The sequence below is a fragment of the Hyla sarda genome, chromosome 10 (assembly GCF_029499605.1).
Source record: "Hyla sarda isolate aHylSar1 chromosome 10, aHylSar1.hap1, whole genome shotgun sequence".
NCBI classification, from domain to species: domain Eukaryota; kingdom Metazoa; phylum Chordata; class Amphibia; order Anura; family Hylidae; genus Hyla; species Hyla sarda.
Genome location: NC_079198.1, coordinates 94,206,314 through 94,227,756, shown reverse-complemented (window position 1 = coordinate 94,227,756; position 21,443 = coordinate 94,206,314). Strand labels below are relative to the sequence as shown.

At 44.9% G+C, this 21,443-nt stretch overlaps 1 protein-coding gene across 3 annotated transcripts in view; it reads left to right on the top strand.

Moving 5' to 3' along the window:
- The window catches only part of TTLL10 (tubulin tyrosine ligase like 10), a 114,932-nt gene that overhangs the window by 39,212 nt on the left and 54,277 nt on the right, over positions 1-21,443 (top strand). For all 3 annotated transcript variants that reach the window (XM_056542669.1, XM_056542670.1, XM_056542668.1), the window contains exon 3: positions 9,141-9,303. In XM_056542669.1, the coding sequence (XP_056398644.1) occupies positions 9,141-9,303 (163 nt within the window). The remainder of the gene's footprint in view (positions 1-9,140; positions 9,304-21,443) is intronic.

Genomic DNA, 21,443 nt, shown 5'->3' with positions numbered 1-21,443 from the left:
TCCCAAGGCGTTGGCGTGGAGAAACAAAGGTCTTTCCTGGAGGAGTTTGCCTGATGGAGGCTGGAGAAGTGGAAATCAGGCAGTCAGGAGGAATGATGTGTTGAGGAGGGAGTTCAATTTCAGAGGCATCTGAGGAACGAGAGAGAGCATCGGCCCTAATGTTCTTATCAGCAGGCCGAAAGTGAATTTCAAAATTAAATCGGGCAAAGAACAGAGACCACCTGGCCTGACGAGGATTCAGCCGTTGGGCAGACTGGAGGTAGGAGAGGTTCTTGTGATCGGTGTAAATAATAACTGGAAATCTTGATCCCTCCAGCAGATGCCTCCATTCCTCAAGTGCTAATTTAATGGCTAGAAGCTCTCGATCCCCGATGGAGTAGTTCCTCTCCGCCGGAGAGAAGGTCCTGGAAAAAAAACCACAAGTAACAGCATGCCCGGAAGAGTTTTTTTGTAGAAGGACAGCTCCAGCTCCCACTGAGGAGGCATCAACCTCCAATAGGAAGGGTTTAGATGGGTCAGGTCTGGAGAGCACGGGAGCCGAAGAAAAGGCAGACTTGAGTCGTTTAAAGGCGTCTTCCGCTTGAGGAGGCCAAGACTTGGGATCGGCATTTTTTTTTGTTAAAGCCACAATAGGAGCCACAATGGTAGAAAAATGTGGAATAAATTGCCTGTAATAATTGGCGAACCCCAAAAAACGTTGGATGGCACGGAGTCCGGAGGGGCGTGGCCAATCTAAGACGGCAGAGAGTTTATCTGGGTCCATTTGTAGTCCCTGGCCAGAGACCAAGTATCCTAGAAAAGGAAGAGATTGGCATTCAAACAGACATTTCTCTATTTTGGCATAGAGTTGATTATCACGAAGTCTCTGAAGAACCATACGGACATGCTGGCGGTGTTCTTCAAGATTGGCAGAAAAAATCAGGATATCGTCCAGATATACAACAACACAGGAGTATAGGAGATCACGAAAAATTTCATTAACAAAGTCTTGGAAGACGGCAGGGGCGTTGCATAGACCAAAGGGCATGACCAGATACTCAAAGTGTCCATCTCTGGTGTTAAATGCCGTTTTCCATTCATCCCCCTCTCTGATGCGGATGAGATTATAAGCACCTCTTAAGTCCAGTTTGGTAAAAATATGGGCACCTTGGAGACGATCAAAGAGTTCAGAGATGAGGGGTAGGGGGTAGCGGTTCTTAACCGTGATTTTATTAAGACCGCGGTAGTCAATGCAAGGACGTAGAGAGCCATCTTTTTTGGACACAAAGAAAAATCCGGCTCCGGCAGGAGAGGAGGATTTACGGATAAAGCCCTTTTTTAAATTTTCTTGGACGTATTCAGACATGGCAAGAGTCTCTGGGACGGACAGAGGATAGATTCTGCCCCGGGGTGGAGTAGTGCCCGGGAGGAGGTCGATGGGACAATCATAAGGCCTGTGAGGAGGTAGAGTCTCAGCTTGTTTTTTGCAAAAAACGTCCGCAAAGTCCATATAGGCCTTAGGGAGACCGGTTACATGAGGAAGCACAGGGACACGGCAAGGTTTACTGGGAACCGGTTTTAAGCAGTCCTTGGAACAAGAGGGCCCCCAACTCTTGATCTCCCCAGTGGACCAATCCAGGATTGGGGAATGGAGTTGAAGCCAGGGAAGTCCAAGAAGGATTTCAGAAGTGCAATTGGGGAGGACCAACAGTTCAATCCTCTCGTGATGAGATCCGATGCGCATTAGAAGGGGCTCCGTGCGGAAACGTATAGTACAGTCTAATCTTTCATTGTTTACACAATTGATGTAGAGGGGTCTGGCGAGACTGGTCACCGGGATGTTGAACCTGTTGACGAGAGAGGCCAAGATAAAATTTCCTGCAGATCCAGAGTCCAAGAAGGCCACAGCAGAGAAGGAGAAGGCAGAGGCAGACATCCGCACAGGCACAGTAAGACGTGGAGAAGCAGAGTAGACATCAAGGACTGTCTCACCTTTGTGCGGAGTCAGCGGACGTCTTTCCAGGCGGGGAGGACGGATAGGACAATCCTTCAGGAAGTGTTCGGTACTAGCACAGTACAGGCAGAGATTCTCCATGCGGCGTCGTGTCCTCTCTTGGGGTGTCAGGCGAGACCGGTCGACCTGCATAGCCTCCACGGCGGGAGGCACAGGAACAGGTTGCAGGGGACCAGAGGAGAGAGGAGCCGGGGAGAAGAAACGCCTCGTGCGAACAGAGTCCATATCCTGGCGGAGCTCCTGACGCCGTTCGGAAAAACGCATGTCAATGCGAGTGGCAAGATGGATGAGTTCATGTAGGTTAGCAGGGATTTCTCGTGCGGCCAGAACATCTTTAATGTTGCTGGATAGGCCTTTTTTAAAGGTCGCGCAGAGTGCCTCATTATTCCAGGATAATTCTGAAGCAAGGGTACGGAACTGTACGGCATACTCGCCAACGGAAGAATTACCCTGGACCAGGTTCAACAGGGCAGTCTCAGCAGAAGAGGCTCGGGCAGGTTCCTCAAAGACACTTCGAATTTCCGAGAAGAAGGAGTGTACAGAGGCAGTGACGGGGTCATTGCGGTCCCAGAGCGGTGTGGCCCAAGCCAGGGCTTTTCCAGACAGCAGGCTGACTACGAAAGCCACCTTAGACCTTTCAGTGGGGAACTGGTCCGACATCATCTCCAAGTGTAATGAACATTGGGAAAGAAAGCCACGGCAAAACTTAGAGTCCCCATCAAATTTATCCGGCAAGGATAGTCGTATTCCAGAAGCGGCCACTCGCTGCGGAGGAGGTACAGGAGCTGGCGGAGGAGATGATTGCTGGAGCTGTGGTAGTAACTGTTGTAGCATAACAGTCAGTTGAGACAGCTGTTGGCCTTGTTGCGCAATCTGTTGTGACTGCTGGGCGACCACCGTGGTGAGGTCAGCGACAACTGGCAGAGGAACTTCAGCGGGATCCATGGCCGGATCTACTGTCACGATGCCGGCTGGCAGGTGGTGGATCCTCTGTGCCAGAGAGGGATTGGCGTGGACCGTGCTAGAGGATCGGTTCTAAGTCACTACTGGTTTTCACCAGAGCCCGCCGCAAAGCGGGATGGTCTTGCTGCGGCGGTAGTGACCAGGTCGTATCCCCTAGCAACGGCTCAACCTCTCTGGCTGCTGAAGATAGGCGCGGTACAAGGGAGTAGACAGAAGCAAGGTCGGACGTAGCAGAAGGTCGGGGCAGGCAGCAAGGATCGTAGTCAGGGGCAACGGCAGAAGGTCTGGAATCACAGGCAAGGAACACACAAGGAACGCTTTCACTGGCACTAGGGCAACAAGATCCGGCGAGGGAGTGAAGGGGAAGTGAGGTGATATAGGGAAGTGCACAGGTGTAAACACTAATTGGAACCACTGCACCAATCAGCGGTGCAGTGGCCCTTTAAATCGCAAAGACCCGGCGCGCGCGCGCCCTAGGGAGCGGGGCCGCGCGCGCCGGGACAGAACTGACGGGGAGCGAGTCAGGTACGGGAGCCGGGGTGCGCATCGCGAGCGGGCGCTACCCGCATCGCGAATCGCATCCCGGCCGGAGGTGGTAACGCAGCGCCCCGGGTCCGTGGAACCGACCGGGGCGCTGCAGTGAGGGAAGTGTAGCGAGCGCTCCGGGGAGGAGCGGGGACCCGGAGCGCTCGGCGTAACACATCTCATCTACACCCCGCTCAGTAAAGACAGTTATCATGCGATGTCTGTGGTTGCTCGTAATCTGGTAAAGAGTGGAGTTAGCTCTGAGCAAGATCCCCCGCGATAAGACATCTTATCCCCTATTCTTTGGATAGGGGATAAGATGTCTAAGGGTGAAGTACCCTTTTAACAGAACCAAAATGGCACAGTGATGATTGATGGATCTAGAAGAAGCACAGAGACTTAGCACTGCAGCAGGTGTGGAGTAATAAATCAGTCGTAGATCTCTTACAGTTAGTAAAACTGAAGGTGTCCATAAAATGTTATGCTCTATATCAATGATATGGACAAAATGCTCTCTTAGATGCACATAGGGAACAGATAACAAGTGGCACTCACCAAGGTCTTTGTGGTATAGCAAACCTTTTGTTCAGATTATGGTGCACGGGATGGAAGACAGGGAAACACTGAGGTGTTCCCCTGCCTTTTATTGTGTGCGACGCCATCTGAATGGGGGGCTTGTTGCCGTGAAGACCCTTGTGGTGCCACCTATCATTTCTTTTTTACATACATTAGATGAATCTGGTACTGAAGTTGTAGTATCCATTATCACAGACCATGTTAAAGGAATCTCTGATCAGAGAGGAGCCTTACCTCTAACTGCAGTGGGGAAAGGGTTAGCACATTTTGTGACCATTAATTCCTTAAATTCCCTTTATCAGAAATTAACAGTATTAAAAAAAAAAAAAAAAAAAAAAAAGACAGTTATCCGTAACCTGACGGCGGTGTGTTCATTTACTCCCTGTGTCTTGCCCAGGAGAAGCTGTCTCCAACCTTGGACCATGTATAGGATAATGGTGCACTGGCGTCACGATAAGGTATTTCTCCTAACACCCCGTGGTACCTTAGCCTGACTGATACATGCTTCTACTGGTGGTGACAAAATCCAGCTCAGTCCCCCAAACCCTCTGAAATGCCACAAGAGGTTGATTAAATGCCACAAGGGGTGATAAAATGGCACAAGGGGGTAATAAAATGGCACGAGGGGGGGGGGTTAATTATATTGTACAGAGGGGATAATAAAATGGCTAGGGAGTTGATTAAATTGCACAGGGGGAGGCTATTGTTTGCGGGACTGGGAGGGATTGGACAGACATGTTGAAGGAGCAGGCGAGAGGGGTCTGCTCATCTTGTGGGAGCGGCCAATAATGGTCAGAAATCTAGCAGGAGCAGGATTAATAAAACTGTCTCTATTTCAGGCGCCAAGCATGTTATGAGGATGCAAGCTCCAAGTGCCCAAGCCATTAGGGCCAGCGGTGTCCCTTCAGTAGCGACAGATTCCAAAGCAGATACTGTTTATGTGGAACTTGTTAATATTGCTGGTTGTGCTATGGCCCTATAACATGGACGATTATCGGCGGAATATACTGATAACACGCTGTGTAATAGGGCCAGATGGACGCTCTGACTTGCTAAATAAATCATTGTGTGTAGACTGCATGTTTGATGGCCGTAATAGGGGTGACCAAAGAAAGACTAAAGCAAAGGGTGGTTTTTAATAGGCTCTTATTCAATGCTTGTTCACAGCACGCTTTGCGTCAGGCTATGTAATAGAGGCTATGTAATAGGGCCCTTAGAAACCAGTAGACAGACACATTATTAACACAGCGTTCTCTGCTGTTCTGTATTCTGTAATTTACAAAATAAGATTATTATACACTGTCTATAGCAGTGTTTTTTCAACCAGGGTGCCTTCAGCTGTTGCAAAACTACAACTCCCAGCACGACCGGTTCGCCTTTGGCTGTCCGGGCATGCTGGGAGTTGTAGTTTTGCAACAGCTGGAGCTGCCCTGTTTGGGAAACACTTCTAAAGACACGAGAATTTAGTTTGTTTGCTGACTTCTCTTTGGATGTATTTCCTATGTAAAGTGTGTGTGTATATGTATATATACAGTAGTCCCTCAAGTTACAATATTAATTGGTTCTGGGATGACCATTGTATGTTGAAAGCATTGTATGTTGAGACCATAATTCTATGGATACCTGGTAATTGGTTCTAAAGGCACCAAAATGTCATCCAAAAATAGGAAAAAGTGAGAATTAAAGAAAAATAAGTAGATGACTAATATAGATAAAGCAAATCCTTACATATAAATGTATATGTCAGTGTTTCCCAAGCAGGGAGCCTCCAGCTGTTGCAAAACTACAACTCCCAGCATGCCCGGAAAGCCTTTGGCCTGCTTGGGAAACACTGGTCTATGTAGAGGACAGGAGCTTCTTCGGGGTCCTGTACAGTACACACAGTGTCCTAAAAAAGTAACATGGAGTTGCCCTATCCTGGTGTCCAAAGGAGCAGGTAACCCTGGTACAGGTAAAGAGTACAGAACATGTTGTACCTCCCCGTACTGTAGGGGGCGCTACCAGACACCAGTCAGTGCATGCACTTTAGTAATACAGGTGTTTTACCAGTGAATGCTCATTCTGATTGGTCAGTTCATTGACACATTTCACAGATCTGGACTGTCTGTACATTGTATGTTGAGTCTGGTTTCCACTTACAATGATCCAGAAAAGACCATTGTATGTTGAAACTATTGTATGTTGAGGCCATTGTAAGTTGAGGGATCACTGTGCATGTATATATATATATATATATATATATATATATATATATATATATATATATATATATATATATAAGATGATAATAGGCAGCACACAAAAATTAGTGCAAAAGAAAGTGTTCTTTATTCCATATACGAGACAACGTTTCAGCGATCTCACATCGCCATTTTCAAGATGTGAGATCGCTGAAACGTTGTCTCGTATATGGAATAAAGAACACTTTCTTTTGCACTAATTTTTGTGTGCTGCCTATTATCATCTTTATCTAAAGCGGGATCGGAGCACCGAGATCCAATTGGCGTGCACCCCTGGGACTTTTTACTTGGTGTGCTGCTTACTATTGATATATATATATATTATAAATTTGAAAGTTATCAAATATTATTCCTTAATTTATATCACTCCCATAACCTATAGAGACGTATAGAAGTTCCCTAAAATAAGTCGTATTGCTTTGCACCTATTAAAAGCCACGGATTATGATCCGGGCTTCACCATACTGTGAAGTGTTAAAGGAAAAGAAACCCGCTAATCTGCTTTCAGCAAGTAAATCTGGTTCTTACTAAGTCCCCTGATTAAATAGAAAGAGAAGTGCGCTGCTCTTCCTCATTACATAGCAAGGTGAGTCACCGCAGCACTACTGCAGCTAGCTCGGTAATGCCCTAGGTATATCTATTTATATCCACTGCTGCCTGACATCTCCATTTCCGGATTGGCATGCCGTCTTATTATGCCTGGTTGTAGTACAAGGAACATGGTTTGATCTGATATGATTTGTTCCCAATTACAGACTGTCACAAAGACTCCATAGTATATTTATATTTGGAAATAATGTTTATTTTTTAAATGATGAGTGTAGGTACTGGTCGGCATAGGTTGTTGTTTACTGACAGGTGGACATTGATGCAATTTACTATATAAAAAATAAATTAAAAAAACGGCCACATACCTAAACTTGTATAGTATAGATTTACATAGACTGTTACTTCAAGGGGATGTCAGCTTTCCGGTTAAGTAAAAACTGCTGTTGTAATATTTAGTCATAGTCCCTAAAACCAGGGATCCCGCCTTATTGTGTGTGAGCTTTAAAGAGTATCTGTCATCATCTTGTTAAATTTTGTAATCCTCCCAGTTCACTGCCCCCATCATGATAAACCAACTCCTGCCTTTATGTTTATTATTTGTTAGTTTTATACCTTGATATTGCTCTGTATTTTCTGCTCAGTTTCAGTCAGATTCACAGACTGGGAAGGGGCGTTATCCAGCAGATGTGACATCATCTGAAGCCATACAGGGGAGAACTTCCTCCCTCACTCTTCTACATTTCTGCCAGGTCAGCAGGAGTCCAAAGTCTATGCAAGAGATGGGGGGAAATGTGCTCTGGACAAGTAGGGAGACACCTAGTGGCAGATTTTTTAAACACAAATAAAACATAGGAAACTTATTATTTTTTTTTTTTTTAAACAAAAGTACATCAGAAAGAGGTTTTGTTTATTTATAGGAGTGCAATAGCAAAAATTAGTTTTAATGATAGTGCCCATTTACATTTTTAATATCCTTCTGGGGGAGAAAGGTAGATACATCCTGGCCAGAAAGACAAAGCTTACAGCTCTCTGTTATGTGTAAGATGCTCTCACTGGAACCTTCAGGATGTCTTTATTTTTATATAGTAAAGGAAAATGGAATGTCTAAAGTTACATTTCTCCCAATGGAAGGATACCTTTAGGGTGTCACTTCTTATATGATGCATTACACAAAGAAACATCTGGAACCTATAAGCATTTGGAGAGAAAACAGAAGACAAAACACACAGGGTGAAATTATGTTTAACCATCTATAATACATATATATATATATATATATATATATATGTATATAACAAAGAGAATACAGCACTGCTTAACCAATCAAACATTGCATTGCCACCTTCCCAGACCGAATCACAGTCCATCTATTATAGAGAAACATTTATGTATTTTTGAACACCGGAGATCCCTGTTGCACTGTGCTGACTCGAGGACTCGAGTAATAAAGAGGCGGGGGGGGGGGGGGGGGGGGGTGAATGAAGCTGGCCAAAGTTCTGCCTACTTGTTTATTTAAGGATAGCATATTTCCTATTTCTGCAGCACTTAGAGGCTGTGAACATCTTGGGGTGGGGGGGAAACGTCAATGTATGGTAATAGCCATTCATTGTACAGTAATAGTCAGTCATCATTGTATGGCGGTGTTGTTTGGTCACTTTATGGTAATATTTAGTCATCATTGTATGGCGGTGTTGTTTGGTCACTTCATGGTCATAATCAGTCATCATTGTATGGCGGTTTTGTTTGGTCACTTTATGGTAATATTCAGTCATCATTGTATTGTGGTGGTGTTTGGTCACTGGCTTGTAATATTCAGTCACTGAGTGATGTTATTATTTGGTCATTGTACGGTGGTATTAATTTAGTTACTGTGTGTGATATTATATAGCAACTGTATGGTGGTCACTGTGTTCTGTTGTTAATTTGGGATGGGGCACTAGTAGTGATAGGCTCTATAAGCTGGACATATACTGGTAGTGTAATAACAGCTGGATACTGCCACATACACTTTCTAATTTTGCATATAATCCTTTTCCCTTGGTAACATGCTCACAGTCATTGCATTTTATCTAAGATAGGATCATCATTTCATTGCTTCCACCGAAGCCATTATTTGTTTGGTGTTGACATAGGCTTCAGGTCTGAGGGCGAATAGATATATGTGTATTAACAAGCTGGCACAGACAGATATGGCGGTTGATAAATCACTGTTCAGTAGAGTTTTTGTTCTCCCTACAGATGAATGGCTCATACAATTTAGCATTTACCCTATCACTTGTCTTACCCCCAAACAGCTGGACTGAAGACGCCTGAAGCAGAACAGTCAACGAAAATGGGATCATCGACAGCTCAACAGAAGCTTCTTCCTCAGCCATCACATCTTATGGAGAAGAAGATGGAAGAGCCACGGGGTCCAGGACCTTTCTTTTACTTTGGTGGTGGTAATGGAGCACAATTGTAAGTAACTTTTCTGTAGGCAAGTTATAGCTATAGGGGATACTGGGGCTATAGGGTTATTATAAGATGATATTATTTGGTCCCTATATAGCAGTGTTTGGTGGTATTAGATAGTATTGCTCGCGAATATTCGCAATACGAATTTTATTCGCAAATATCGCATATTCGCGAATTCGCAAATATTCGCGAATATAGCGCTATATATTCGTAATTACGAATATTCGTATTTTATTTAATTTTTATTTTTTCACAGTACACATCACAGTGATCACCTCTCTCTGCTTCCAGCTTGTGTGGTGTAAAGAAGGCTCTAATACTACTGTGTGAGACTGGTGTGCGAATTTTCGCATATACGCAAATATATGCACATTTTAGCATGCTAATTTTGTATATGCAAATTTTCGCATATGTTATTTTCGCATACGCGAATATTCGCATATGCGAAAATAAAACGAGAATATTACGAATATGCGAATATTCGCGAATATATGACGAATATTCGTCCATATATTCACGAATATTCGCGAATTTGAATATGGCCTATGCCGCTCAACACTAGTATTAGACAGTCATATAGAACTCACAGAGAAAAATGTATTAAAACCTGTGCAGAGAAAAAGTGAAGCAGTTGTCCATAGCAATCAATCAGATGGCTTCTTTCATTTTTCAAAGGCCTTTCTAAAAATGAAAGAAGTAATCTGATTGGTTGCTAAGGGCAACTGGTCAACTTTTATTCTGCATAGGTTTTGATAAGTCTCCCCAACAGTGTTAGTATTTCAATCTGTGGCCACTTCTGGAAGAATTTTTGTATCCTGTCAGTCTATATACTTTGTAGCATTTTACTGTGTTTTTCCTTTTTTTTTTTTTTTTTAATTTTTTTATTTCATGCTCTTTATTTTTTTCTATATTATTTATAGTTCTTCCTGATCTTGAGATCTTGTGATTAGAATACCTGAAAAATGTAACTGCTAAACTATTGTGACAAACAGGCTGTGAAATGGAGGGTGATATCAATGCAGATGGGTATACCATTCAATTGTTTTTTCTTAGAAAATGCGACAATAGGGTCGATATTTGATTTCACCTATATAAATTTTGCATTAATTAAAGGGAACCTGTTTCATGGTCCTAAAGCCACAGGCAGCGTCAAACAAATTCAGGCAGCAGGATGCAGGGACACAATGATTTTCTCTGGAACGCTCAGGCATTTCAGAGAAATCATAGTTTTACCCAAAAAAAAAACAGGGACCCAGATAAGTAGTCATGGGAGTTGGTTCCCATGGCTATGCCATGCTCTGCCTTTCTTGAGTGACACATCTCTCTTTATACACTCCGAGGCTGGCGGGGCAGGAAACAGCTACCGGGAACCACCCCAATGACTAGTTACGTAAAATGATGATTTCAGAGTAAATAAGCCGATGGATAGATAGGGCTATTAATTCTCTTTTCAGGCATTCCTTTTTAAATTAAATAGCCCTCTCCATCAGCAAGGTATAATTATTTTTTTTAAATATAAGAATAAAGCTCAAGTGCCCAGGGAGTGTTCCCCAGCATGACAAATGCAGCCCATCTCCTCTTTGCAAATAAGTGGGCCATGAGGAAGCAATAAATATGACATGGGCTGAACTTACCTGAGTTCTTGCTGTGTTGGGGAACACCCCTTAGTCACTTAAAGGGGTACTCTGTCCCTAAACAACTTATCCCCTATCCAAAGAATAGGGCATAGAGGATAAGATGTCTGAACATTTATGTTCAGAACGCCGACTTCCCGTATTTGTGACGTTACGCCACGTCCCCTCCATGTCTGTGGCAGGGGAATTGACAGCTGTGTACTTCTGCTCTACAGTCTTCAGGCCCCCTCCCGTAGATATGAACGGAGGTGGCATGACGTCATGAACACAGAAGCCCAAAGCTGACGTTCTGAATATAAATGTTCCAAACGCCAGGGTGCCAAGCCAGAGATCGCAGTGGGGTCCTTGCGGCCGGTCCCCTCCATGATCAGACATTTTATGCCTTATCCTTTGGATAGGGGACAAGATGTCTAGTGGTGGAGTACCTCTATTTCTCAGCGCTGAAAAGGAGGGGGGGGGGGTTCCCCAAAAGTCAAGATTACTAGCCCTATCTATGGGCTTATTTACACCCCTGTTTTACTGCTGAAAGGTCCTATTGAAACTAATGTAATTTTTCTCAAAGTGGGAGCCTCCAGCTGTAATGGATAAACGATAAGCAATAACTGATGGTTGAAGAAGCATATTGAAGAAGCATATTTCCAGATTATTTTTCAGTTTTACAGGGAAATGTATTGGAACAATAAGTGTCAGTCTATAATAACAATATAAATCAGTCATTGATTCTTGCCTAGTGCTGCAGGTTTTTCCACATAACATAACTATTCTAAGCTGTGCCTGAATTGATAATTTTCATCCATTTATGAAACATCTTGTGCTAATGCCCTGCAAATGGAATTTACAGTGAGCGGTGACCTTTAAACATACTGTACGAACGACATTTAGAGGATTTTTAAGGAACATTAATAATAGGCTGCTTAGGGTCAATACTGAATGAGGTTGTATTTCTCTACTAGTGCCTGGCAAAATGAGCCACTGGGATCACACACAAACATTTCCAAGTTTTACAGCTGGGAAAGTAAAAAAAAATGTAATTTCTGTCATTGTGTGGTTTGTAACATGTGGATCTGTCATTATAACATACTGTTCTGGTAGACGCGGTATACTGAAAGAGGTCAAAAGAGTTAATATGACAAATGACACAAGAAAAAAGCCTTTATATAGGATGTGCTTATGAATCTCTCTACCCTGCTACTGTTGGTTGGCAGCAACCTATGTACACTTCAGCATATACAGCTGCTATATACAGGTGCATTGTCTTTTATTACATAGCCATGCATTCAATGATTGTAGGGTAGGCTTTTTGAAGAATAATGCCCTGTGAGGTGCATTATTATATGCTGCACAAATGCCCCACAATTCCACCATATTTTACTCCAGAGATATAGCAAAGCTTTACCAGACCAAAGGTAAAGATTCAGTTTGGTGCCACCTTCCCATATGAAACCCACAGGAAACCTGTCACCAGAAAATTACCTATTCTTCAAATTAATTTTTATGTTATATATATTTTTTTTTATAATTTATGGTGATTTTATCTATCAGTATTTTAAACTAAAGCTGAAATCTCTCAGTTTTCATTCTGGCCACTAAGCCTAATAATAATCTGTCACTTTCTTTTCTAAACAAATAACTTTCTATCAGTGTCCTCCTTATCATTACAGACAGGATTATAGTAAAAGATGACACCAATATAAAGATAAGATGGGACAAGACTATTTACAGTAGTTGATTGTCACAGCTCAGTCCCTTTCTGTGGAATGGCCTCTGCACAGGTCACAGAGCATGTCCAGTAAACTCTCCCATTGTAGTGAATAGAGTCTTGGCCAGTATATTGTGCCTATGTCCATGGGGCTTGCTGTAAAGCATATGTCTAAAATGAATATATTTTATATGAAATAAAAACAAAATTACAATCAGATACAGAAACAAATTAGAAAAAATATTGTGTTTAGTCTAGCTCAGATCAATAAAATAAAATCTGCTTTACCTTTTACCCTCCTTCCAAACCAACTCTTTTGCATATAATTTGTGTTGGAGATCCCTTCATAACTGAGTGCTGGTGTGCAGGCAAAAAACACTTCAATCTTAGGTTAAGGAAATAAAATGAACTCTACATATTACTACCACAAATATACTGAATACCACCATACTGTTCATAAATAATACTATTAGAAATGTTCTCTTCATCATCACTAAATTATAAATTACCTTGGTTGCCAATAATACAATCAAGTAACTCCACAACATGACCACATACAACCACCACAAAAAACAGTACAAGTAATACAATCCTCATGCAGTGACTCTACATTGGTTAGATACCAGTACTACAATCAATGACACTGTATAGGGTATAGTCATGCTGTAGACCTTATATAAGAAAATAAAATGCAGTTATATCAAGTCACTCTCCCTTAGCCTCTCCGTTTGGCCTAGACTGCCATGATGACTTCTTCTGGCCATCTCTGCAAAGTGGAATAGAAAGGAACTGTACATAAAACAGGGTTTGCATCTCTCTCTCAAGGGTACGACTGTACTCAGTGAACAATTCCAAGAATTTGCTGAGGGGTACTTAAACTAGGAAGGGGGGGGGGTGCAAAAGAAAGATAATACATGAGTCCAATTGCCCTCCTAAACAATGCCAGAACATGTCAGGTACATAGGTTAAGAATTGACAAGAGTCTTGTCTACAAATGCTCACAGTTTAGGTAATAAGATGAATGAACTTGGGTCAATAATGGCATCTGAGAATGTAGATTTAGTGGCTGTTACTTAGACAGAGTTTAATGAGAGTAATGACTGGGGCATAACTGTTACGCCTAGCGCTCCGGGTCCCCGCTCCTCCCCGGAGCGCGTACGGCGTCTCTCTCTCCGCAGCGCCCCGGTCGGTCCCGCTGACCGGGAGCGCTGCCCTGTCATGGCCGTCGGGGATGCGATTCGCACAGCGGGACGCGCCCGCTCGCGAATCGCATCCCAGGTCACTTACCCGTTCCCGTCTCCTGCTGTCATGTGCTGGCGCGCGCGGCTCCGCTCTCTAGGGCGCGCGCGCGCCAGCTCCCTGAGACTTAAAGGGCCAGTGCACCAATGATTGGTGCCTGGTCCAATTAGCTTAATTGGCTTCCACCTGCTCCCTGGCTATATCTGGTCTCCTCCCTTGCACTCCCTTGCCGGATCTTGTTGCCCTTGTGCCTAGTGAAAGCGTTTTGTGTGTCTAAAGCCTGTGTACCAGAACTTCTGCTAACCACCCTGACTACGAACCTTGCCGCCTGCCCCCGACCTTCTGCTACGTCCGACCTTGCTTCTGCCTACTCCCTTGTACCTCGCCTATCTTCAGCAGTCAGAGAGGTGAGCCGTTGCTAGTGGATACGACCTGGTCACTACCGCCGCAGCAAGACCATCCCGCTTTGCGGCGGGCTCTGGTGAAAACCAGTAGTGACTTAGAACCGGTCCACTAGCGCGGTTCTCGCCTATCCCTCTCTGGCATAGAGGATCCACTACCTGCCAGCCGGCATCGTGACAGTAGATCCGGCCATGGATCCCGCTGAAGTTCCTCTGCCAGTTGTCGCCGACCTCACCACGGTGGTCGCCCAGCAAGCCCGTCAAGAGCACCAGCTGTCGTACTTGACCACCATGACACAGCAACTCCAGTCGCAGCTACAGCAGCAACAGTCACAGCTACAGCAAGTTCAGTCCCAACTACAGCAGCAACAACCATCTCCTCCGCCAGCTCCTGCACCCCTTCCGCAGCGAGTGGCCACTCCTAGCCTCCGCCTGTCCTTGCCGGACAAATTTAATGGGGACTCTAAGTTTTGCCGTGGCTTTCTTTCGCAATGTTCCCTGCACTTGGAGATGATGTCGGACCAGTTTCCTACTGAAAGGTCTAAGGTGGCTTTCGTAGTCAGCCTTCTGTCTGGAAAAGCTCTGTCTTGGGCCACACCGCTCTGGGACCGCAATGACCCCGTCACTGCCTCTGTACACTCCTTCTTCTCGGAAATTCGAAGTGTCTTTGAGGAACCTGCCCGAGCCTCTTCTGCTGAGACTGCCCTGCTGAACCTGGTCCAGGGTAATTCTTCCGTTGGCGAGTACGCCATACAATTCCGTACTCTTGCTTCAGAACTATCCTGGAATAATGAGGCCCTCTGCGCGACCTTTAAAAAAGGCCTATCCAGCAACATTAAAGATGTTCTGGCCGCACGAGAAACTCCTGCTAACCTGCATGAACTCATTCATCTTGCCACTCGCATTGACATGCGTTTTTCTGAGAGGCATCAAGAACTCCGCCAGGAAAAAGACTTAGATCTCTGGACACCTCTCCCACAGTATCCATTGCAATCTGCGCCTAGGCCTCCCGCCGAGGAGGCCATGCAAGTGGATCGGTCTCGCCTGACCCTGGAAGAGAGGAATCGCCGTAAGGAAGAGAATCTTTGTCTGTACTGTGCCAGTACCGAACATTTTTTGGTGGATTGCCCAATCCGTCCTCCACGTCTGGGATACGCACGCTCGCACCCAGCTCTCGTGGGTGTGGCGTCCCTTGATGCTAAGTCGGCTTCTCCACGTCTCAAGGTGCCTGTTCGGATTTCTACTTCAGCCAGCTCTTCCCTCTCAGCCGTGGCCTGCCTGGACTCTGGTGCCTCTGAGAATTTTATTCGGGAGTCCTTAGTGAATAAATTCCGCATTCCGGTGACCCGTCTTGTCAAGCCACTCCACATTTCCGCGGTCAACGGAGCCAGGTTGGATTGCACCGTGCGTTACCGCACGGAGCCCCTCCTAATGTGCATCGGACCTCATCACGAGAAAATTGAATTTTTTGTTCTTCCTAATTGCACTTCCGAAATTCTCCTTGGACTACCCTGGCTTCAACACCATTCCCCAACCCTGGATTGGTCCACTGGGGAGATCAAGAGTTGGGGTCCCTCTTGTTCCAAGGACTGCCTTAAACCGGTTCCCAGTACTCCCTGCCGTGACCCTGTGGTTCCTCCTGTATCCGGTCCCCCTAAGGTCGTTAGGGACTCTGCCTGCCACAGGAAATGCCTCTCCCCCCCTCCCAGTCCCATCAGGCAAGCCTCTGTGTCCCCTCATGGCCCTCGTCCTGGTGTCACACTGCCCCGTGCCAGGCCTCGCCCTCTGCCCTCCCTCCCCATTCCTACTCCTGCTGTTCTGCCTGCCGTTGAGGAATCCCTCCACCCTTTCCCGGTGTCCTCATCCCAGGGGAGGCAGTTACCGGACAAAGAGAAGGGGAGACCTAAGAATTCCAAGAATTTGCTGAGGGGTACTTAAACTAGGAAGGGGGGGGGGGGTGCAAAAGAAAGATAATACATGAGTCCAATTGCCCTCCTAAACAATGCCAGAACATGTCAGGTACATAGGTTAAGAATTGACAAGAGTCTTGTCTACAAATGCTCACAGTTTAGGTAATAAGATGAATGAACTTGGGTCAATAATGGCATCTGAGAATGTAGATTTAGTGGCTGTTACTTAGACAGAGTTTAATGAGAGTAATGACTGGGGCATAACTGTTACGCCTAGTGCTCCGGGTCCCCGCTCCTCCCCGGAGCGCGTACGGCGTCTCTCTCTCCGCAGCGCCCCGGTCGGTCCCGCTGACCGGGAGCGCTGCCCTGTCATGGCCGTCGGGGATGCGATTCGCACAGCGGGACGCGCCCGCTCGCGAATCGCATCCCAGGTCACTTACCCGTTCCCGTCTCCTGCTGTCATGTGCTGGCGCGCGCGGCTCCGCTCTCTAGGGCGCGCGCGCGCCAGCTCCCTGAGACTTAAAGGGCCAGTGCACCAATGATTGGTGCCTGGTCCAATTAGCTTAATTGGCTTCCACCTGCTCCCTGGCTATATCTGGTCTCCTCCCTTGCACTCCCTTGCCGGATCTTGTTGCCCTTGTGCCTAGTGAAAGCGTTTTGTGTGTCTAAAGCCTGTGTACCAGAACTTCTGCTAACCACCCTGACTACGAACCTTGCCGCCTGCCCCCGACCTTCTGCTACGTCCGACCTTGCTTCTGCCTACTCCCTTGTACCTCGCCTATCTTCAGCAGTCAGAGAGGTGAGCCGTTGCTAGTGGATACGACCTGGTCACTACCGCCGCAGCAAGACCATCCCGCTTTGCGGCGGGCTCTGGTGAAAACCAGTAGTGACTTAGAACCGGTCCACTAGCGCGGTTCTCGCCTATCCCTCTCTGGCATAGAGGATCCACTACCTGCCAGCCGGCATCGTGACAATAACCATAGCAGGGTACTCTTTATACAGAAGAGACAGGGAAGGCAAGAAAGGTAGAGGGGTGGCCCTGTATGTGAAATATAGCAGAAAATCTAACCTAATACAAGTTAGTGATGCCAACATAGAGTCAGTTTGGGTTATGTTGCAGTTTGGTAATCATGCAGTAACTCGTATAGGTGTGATATATAGACCACCTGGCCAAGTTAAAGGAGTAGTCCGATGCACACTTTTCTTATTTTATCCAGTCCGGGCTGCAAAAAAAAAAGAAAGCAAACTTTCTCTTGCCTGCCTGCGCGCCCCCGGAGCTCCGGGACAGGTGTTCGGTCGCCAGGCTGTTTGCTTCTTACTTCCTGTTAGCCCGGCACGTCACATGGAGCTTCAGCCTCTCACCGGTCACAGCGATGTCCCGCCTCAGCCGGTGATAGGCTAAAGCTCCGTGTGACGTACCTGTACCGGAGCTCCGGGGGCACGAAGGCAGGCAAGAGAAAGTTTGTTTTCTTTTTTTTTGCAGCCCCGACCAGATAAAATAAGAAAAGTGCACACCGGACTACTCCTTTAAAAAATTAGATGATCTACTAGTTGGGGAAATAGCTAAAATGACAATGCAGGGAGAAGTTATCATTATGGTAGACTTCAATCTTCCGGATATAAACTGGAAAACCAACATAGCCAGTTCTGCCAGGAGTACAGATATTCTAAATTCCCTACTGAGATTATCTCTACAAAAAGTGGTTGAGGAGCCAACCCTGAGGAAGGCCATTTTGGATTTGGTACTCACAAATGAGGATTTGGTATATGATCTTACTGTAGGCGAAAGCTTGGGATCTAGTGATCACCAATTAGTGTGGTTTAACATAACAACAGTTAAGGAGTCATACCACACAAAAACAAAAGTTTTAGATTTCAGAAAAAACGACTTTTCAAAAATGAGATTAGTCATAAATGAGTCCCTATCAGACTGGAACGGATTATATGGAGTCCAGGAGAAATGGGACTACTTAAAATATGCATTCTTGAAGGCAACAGATAATTGCATTAGACTTGTCTTTAAAAGCATAAAAAGGAAGAGACCACTGTGGTACTCAGCAGAAGTGGCCAAAATCATAAAAAACAAAAAGCTAGCATTTAGTAATTATTAATAAAAAAAAAAAAAAAAACAGAGCAATGAAGAAAGAGGCCAAGCAAGTTATAAGAACTTCTAAAGCGCAGGCAGAAGAAAAATTAGCTCAGTCTGTGAAAAAAGGGGATAAGACAATTTTCAGATATATAAATGAAAAAAGGAAATTAAAACAAGGAATAACTAAATTTAAAACAAAGGAAGGAAGGTATGTAGAAGAGAATAAAGGGTTAGCCAACTGCCTTAATGAGTACTTCTGTTCAGTTTTTACAGAAGAATAAGAAGGAAAAGGACATCAATTAGTGAGGAAGACTAATGAACCGTTTGATGCATATGTCTTTACAGAGTAAGAGGTTCTATGTTTGCTGTCTAAAGTTAAGACAAATAAGTCACAGGGGGCTGATGGGATACACCCAAAATTATTAAAGAGCTTAGCGGTGAACTAGCAAAACCGTTAACAGATTTATTTAACCAATCATTGGTAACAGGAGTCATCCCGGAAGATTGGAAATTAGCAAATGTCATGCCCATTTCACAAGAAAGGTAATAGGGAGAAATCAAGCAACTATAGGTCAGTAAGTCTGACATCAATAGTGCGGTAATTAATGGAAACCCTACTAAAGGATAGGATTGTGGAACATATAACATTCCATGACTTGCAAGATGAAAAACAACATGAGTTGACTTCAGGAAGATCATGTCAAACAAATCTTATTGCTTTTTTTGACTGGGTGACTAAAATAAGAGATGTCGGAGGGTCAGTAGACATTGCATATCTAGTATCTAGATTTTAGTAAGGCTTTTGACACTGTCCTACATAGAAGATCTATAAACTACAGTCTTTGCGCTTGGACTCCCATATTTTTGAGTGGATTAGGCAGTGGCTGAGTGACAGACAACAGAGGGTTGAAGTCAATGGAGTATATTCAGAGCAAGGTCTTGTTACCAATGGGGACCTCAGGGATCTGTACTGGGACCAATTTTGTTTAATATCTTCATTAGTGAAATTGCAAAAGGTCTCGATGGTAAGGTGTGTCATTTTGCTGATGACTAGAGATGAGTAAATTTTGGAAAAATTTCTATTTGGCCGATTCGACGAATTTTCCCCCCAAAATTTGTTTTGGTCCGAATTTATTTGCGGTATATCACTATTAAAAACAGCTATTTCTGGGCTACAGAGAGCCTCAATAGGGGTGTAGAACGCTTTGCCTTGTCTTAACACGTATAGGGAGTGTGCTGTGTTAGTGTAATACTGTTATTTAGTATGACATGCAGATTACAGGCATCACTATTAAAATCACTGTCGCAGAGCGTCTAGATGTGGCAGCAGGGAGACCAAATGGCATAAAAATTGAAGAGATTTTTTTTATGTAATTTAAATTTTATTTGAATTTATTTAAAGATTAAAGATATTTTTGAAAAATTTTATTAAAGAGAGACCATATGGTGGCACAATGACACAGTCTGGAGGAGGTTGTAGCAGCATGAGGAGACCATAATCTGTCAGAATGACATAGCCTGGAATTGGCGGCAGCAAGAGGAGACCATATAGTGGCAGAATGACCCAGCCTGGAGGTGGCAACCGTCTGGGGAGCCCATAGGGCCTCACAATAGAAAAGATTAAAGATATTTTTGAAATTTTTAATTGAAGATTTTAGAATGACCAAGCCTGGAGGTGGCAGCAGCAATAGGAGACCATGTGGTGATAGAATGACACAGCCTCGAGGCCCAGACCAAAGGGCCTCACAATTGAAAAGATTAAATATATTTTTTTTTAATTGCATGTGGCCATGTTAACATCCTCCTGATACATGATGAAAAACTGCCACACCGCAGAGTAGCTGATTTTCCCACTAACAGTCCGCACTGACTGCTACTGCCACCGACTCCAGGGACCCCTGTTCTACTACCTCCTGGGCAGGTAGTCTGCCGCGTAGCAGGTGGTCTACCCCAGGTATGTTTGGCTCCAAACTTCCCACTGCTTCCACCATGCTGACTCCCAACTATGCTACCACCTTGCTGGCTCAACTGCTGCCTCACGGGCAACCTGCAACCCTCTTATCCTGATGTTGATGAGGCCCCTTCTGCACCTGGCTCCCAAGTGCAATCAGTTTCATCATCATCGAGTTGTGTCAGCACATCCTCCTCAGGTTCCTCAACAGTGTGTGCTTCAGGAGCCTGAACGCTTCCAACACCACCTACCACGCAACTCTCCTCATCACTACTTGCCCGCCTAGCAAAGGAAACAGGGGAATGTCTCCTCCACTTGTTGGCTGGGCAGTAGCTGCTGACTGTCCTCCAGTAGATTGTCCTGACTAAGAAGTGGAACTGAACCCACAGCATAGGATACTTCTGTGGGGGAGGGAACAGCATAGAACAGAGGCAATGGGAGGACAAGGACTGCTCCCGGGTCATGCAAACTGATGGTTGTGTCTGAGGAACCCACAAACTGTTGACTGGGGGTGTCAAATGTCACTTGTGATTACATGGGGCAAGGAACGCTGGGAAGGTGGGAAGGCAAGGCGGGAAGGGGAGTAGGCGGGATGACCCTGAATCACATGCAGGATACAGCCTATCAGCAGCCAGTCACCCCTGTGATGTCACAACCCTATATATTCGGCAGGCATTTTGCGGCTCGTCATATCATTCATTACACTTCATACATATAGGAAGGACATCTCTGTGTGTGTTACACATAATAGCTAATTCCAGCAGCATTTCACATCCTAGTCACATCAGCATTCTGGTGGACAGAGAGCAGTGTTTTTTTCACTGAAAAGGATTTTTACTGCAGCCATAAACCTCCCAGTCACTTTCTTCAACATTGTATTACGGAGAGGGGCAGATAGCTGTGTGTTGCCTCATACATTTCAACAAGCTGCCTCAAATTCATAAACCTTAGCAGAGGAGGCAGGAATAATTTTTCAGCGCAATTCTGTGTCCTTGTTCCACAACAAATCATCTGCTGGTTATACTTGTTTGTAGACGGTATAATAAACAGCAGTCCACTCCTAATAGTCTTTGATAGAGTGAAATTTTGTGTTTAGTACACAGTTTTTTTTGGCTTCAGCACTATTGTGTACTGCTGGTGTTTTACAAAAATATACGTTTTTTTAAGGGTATTGTAGCAAATTTTTCTGCATACCGCATACGGACATCTAAGTAGTATAC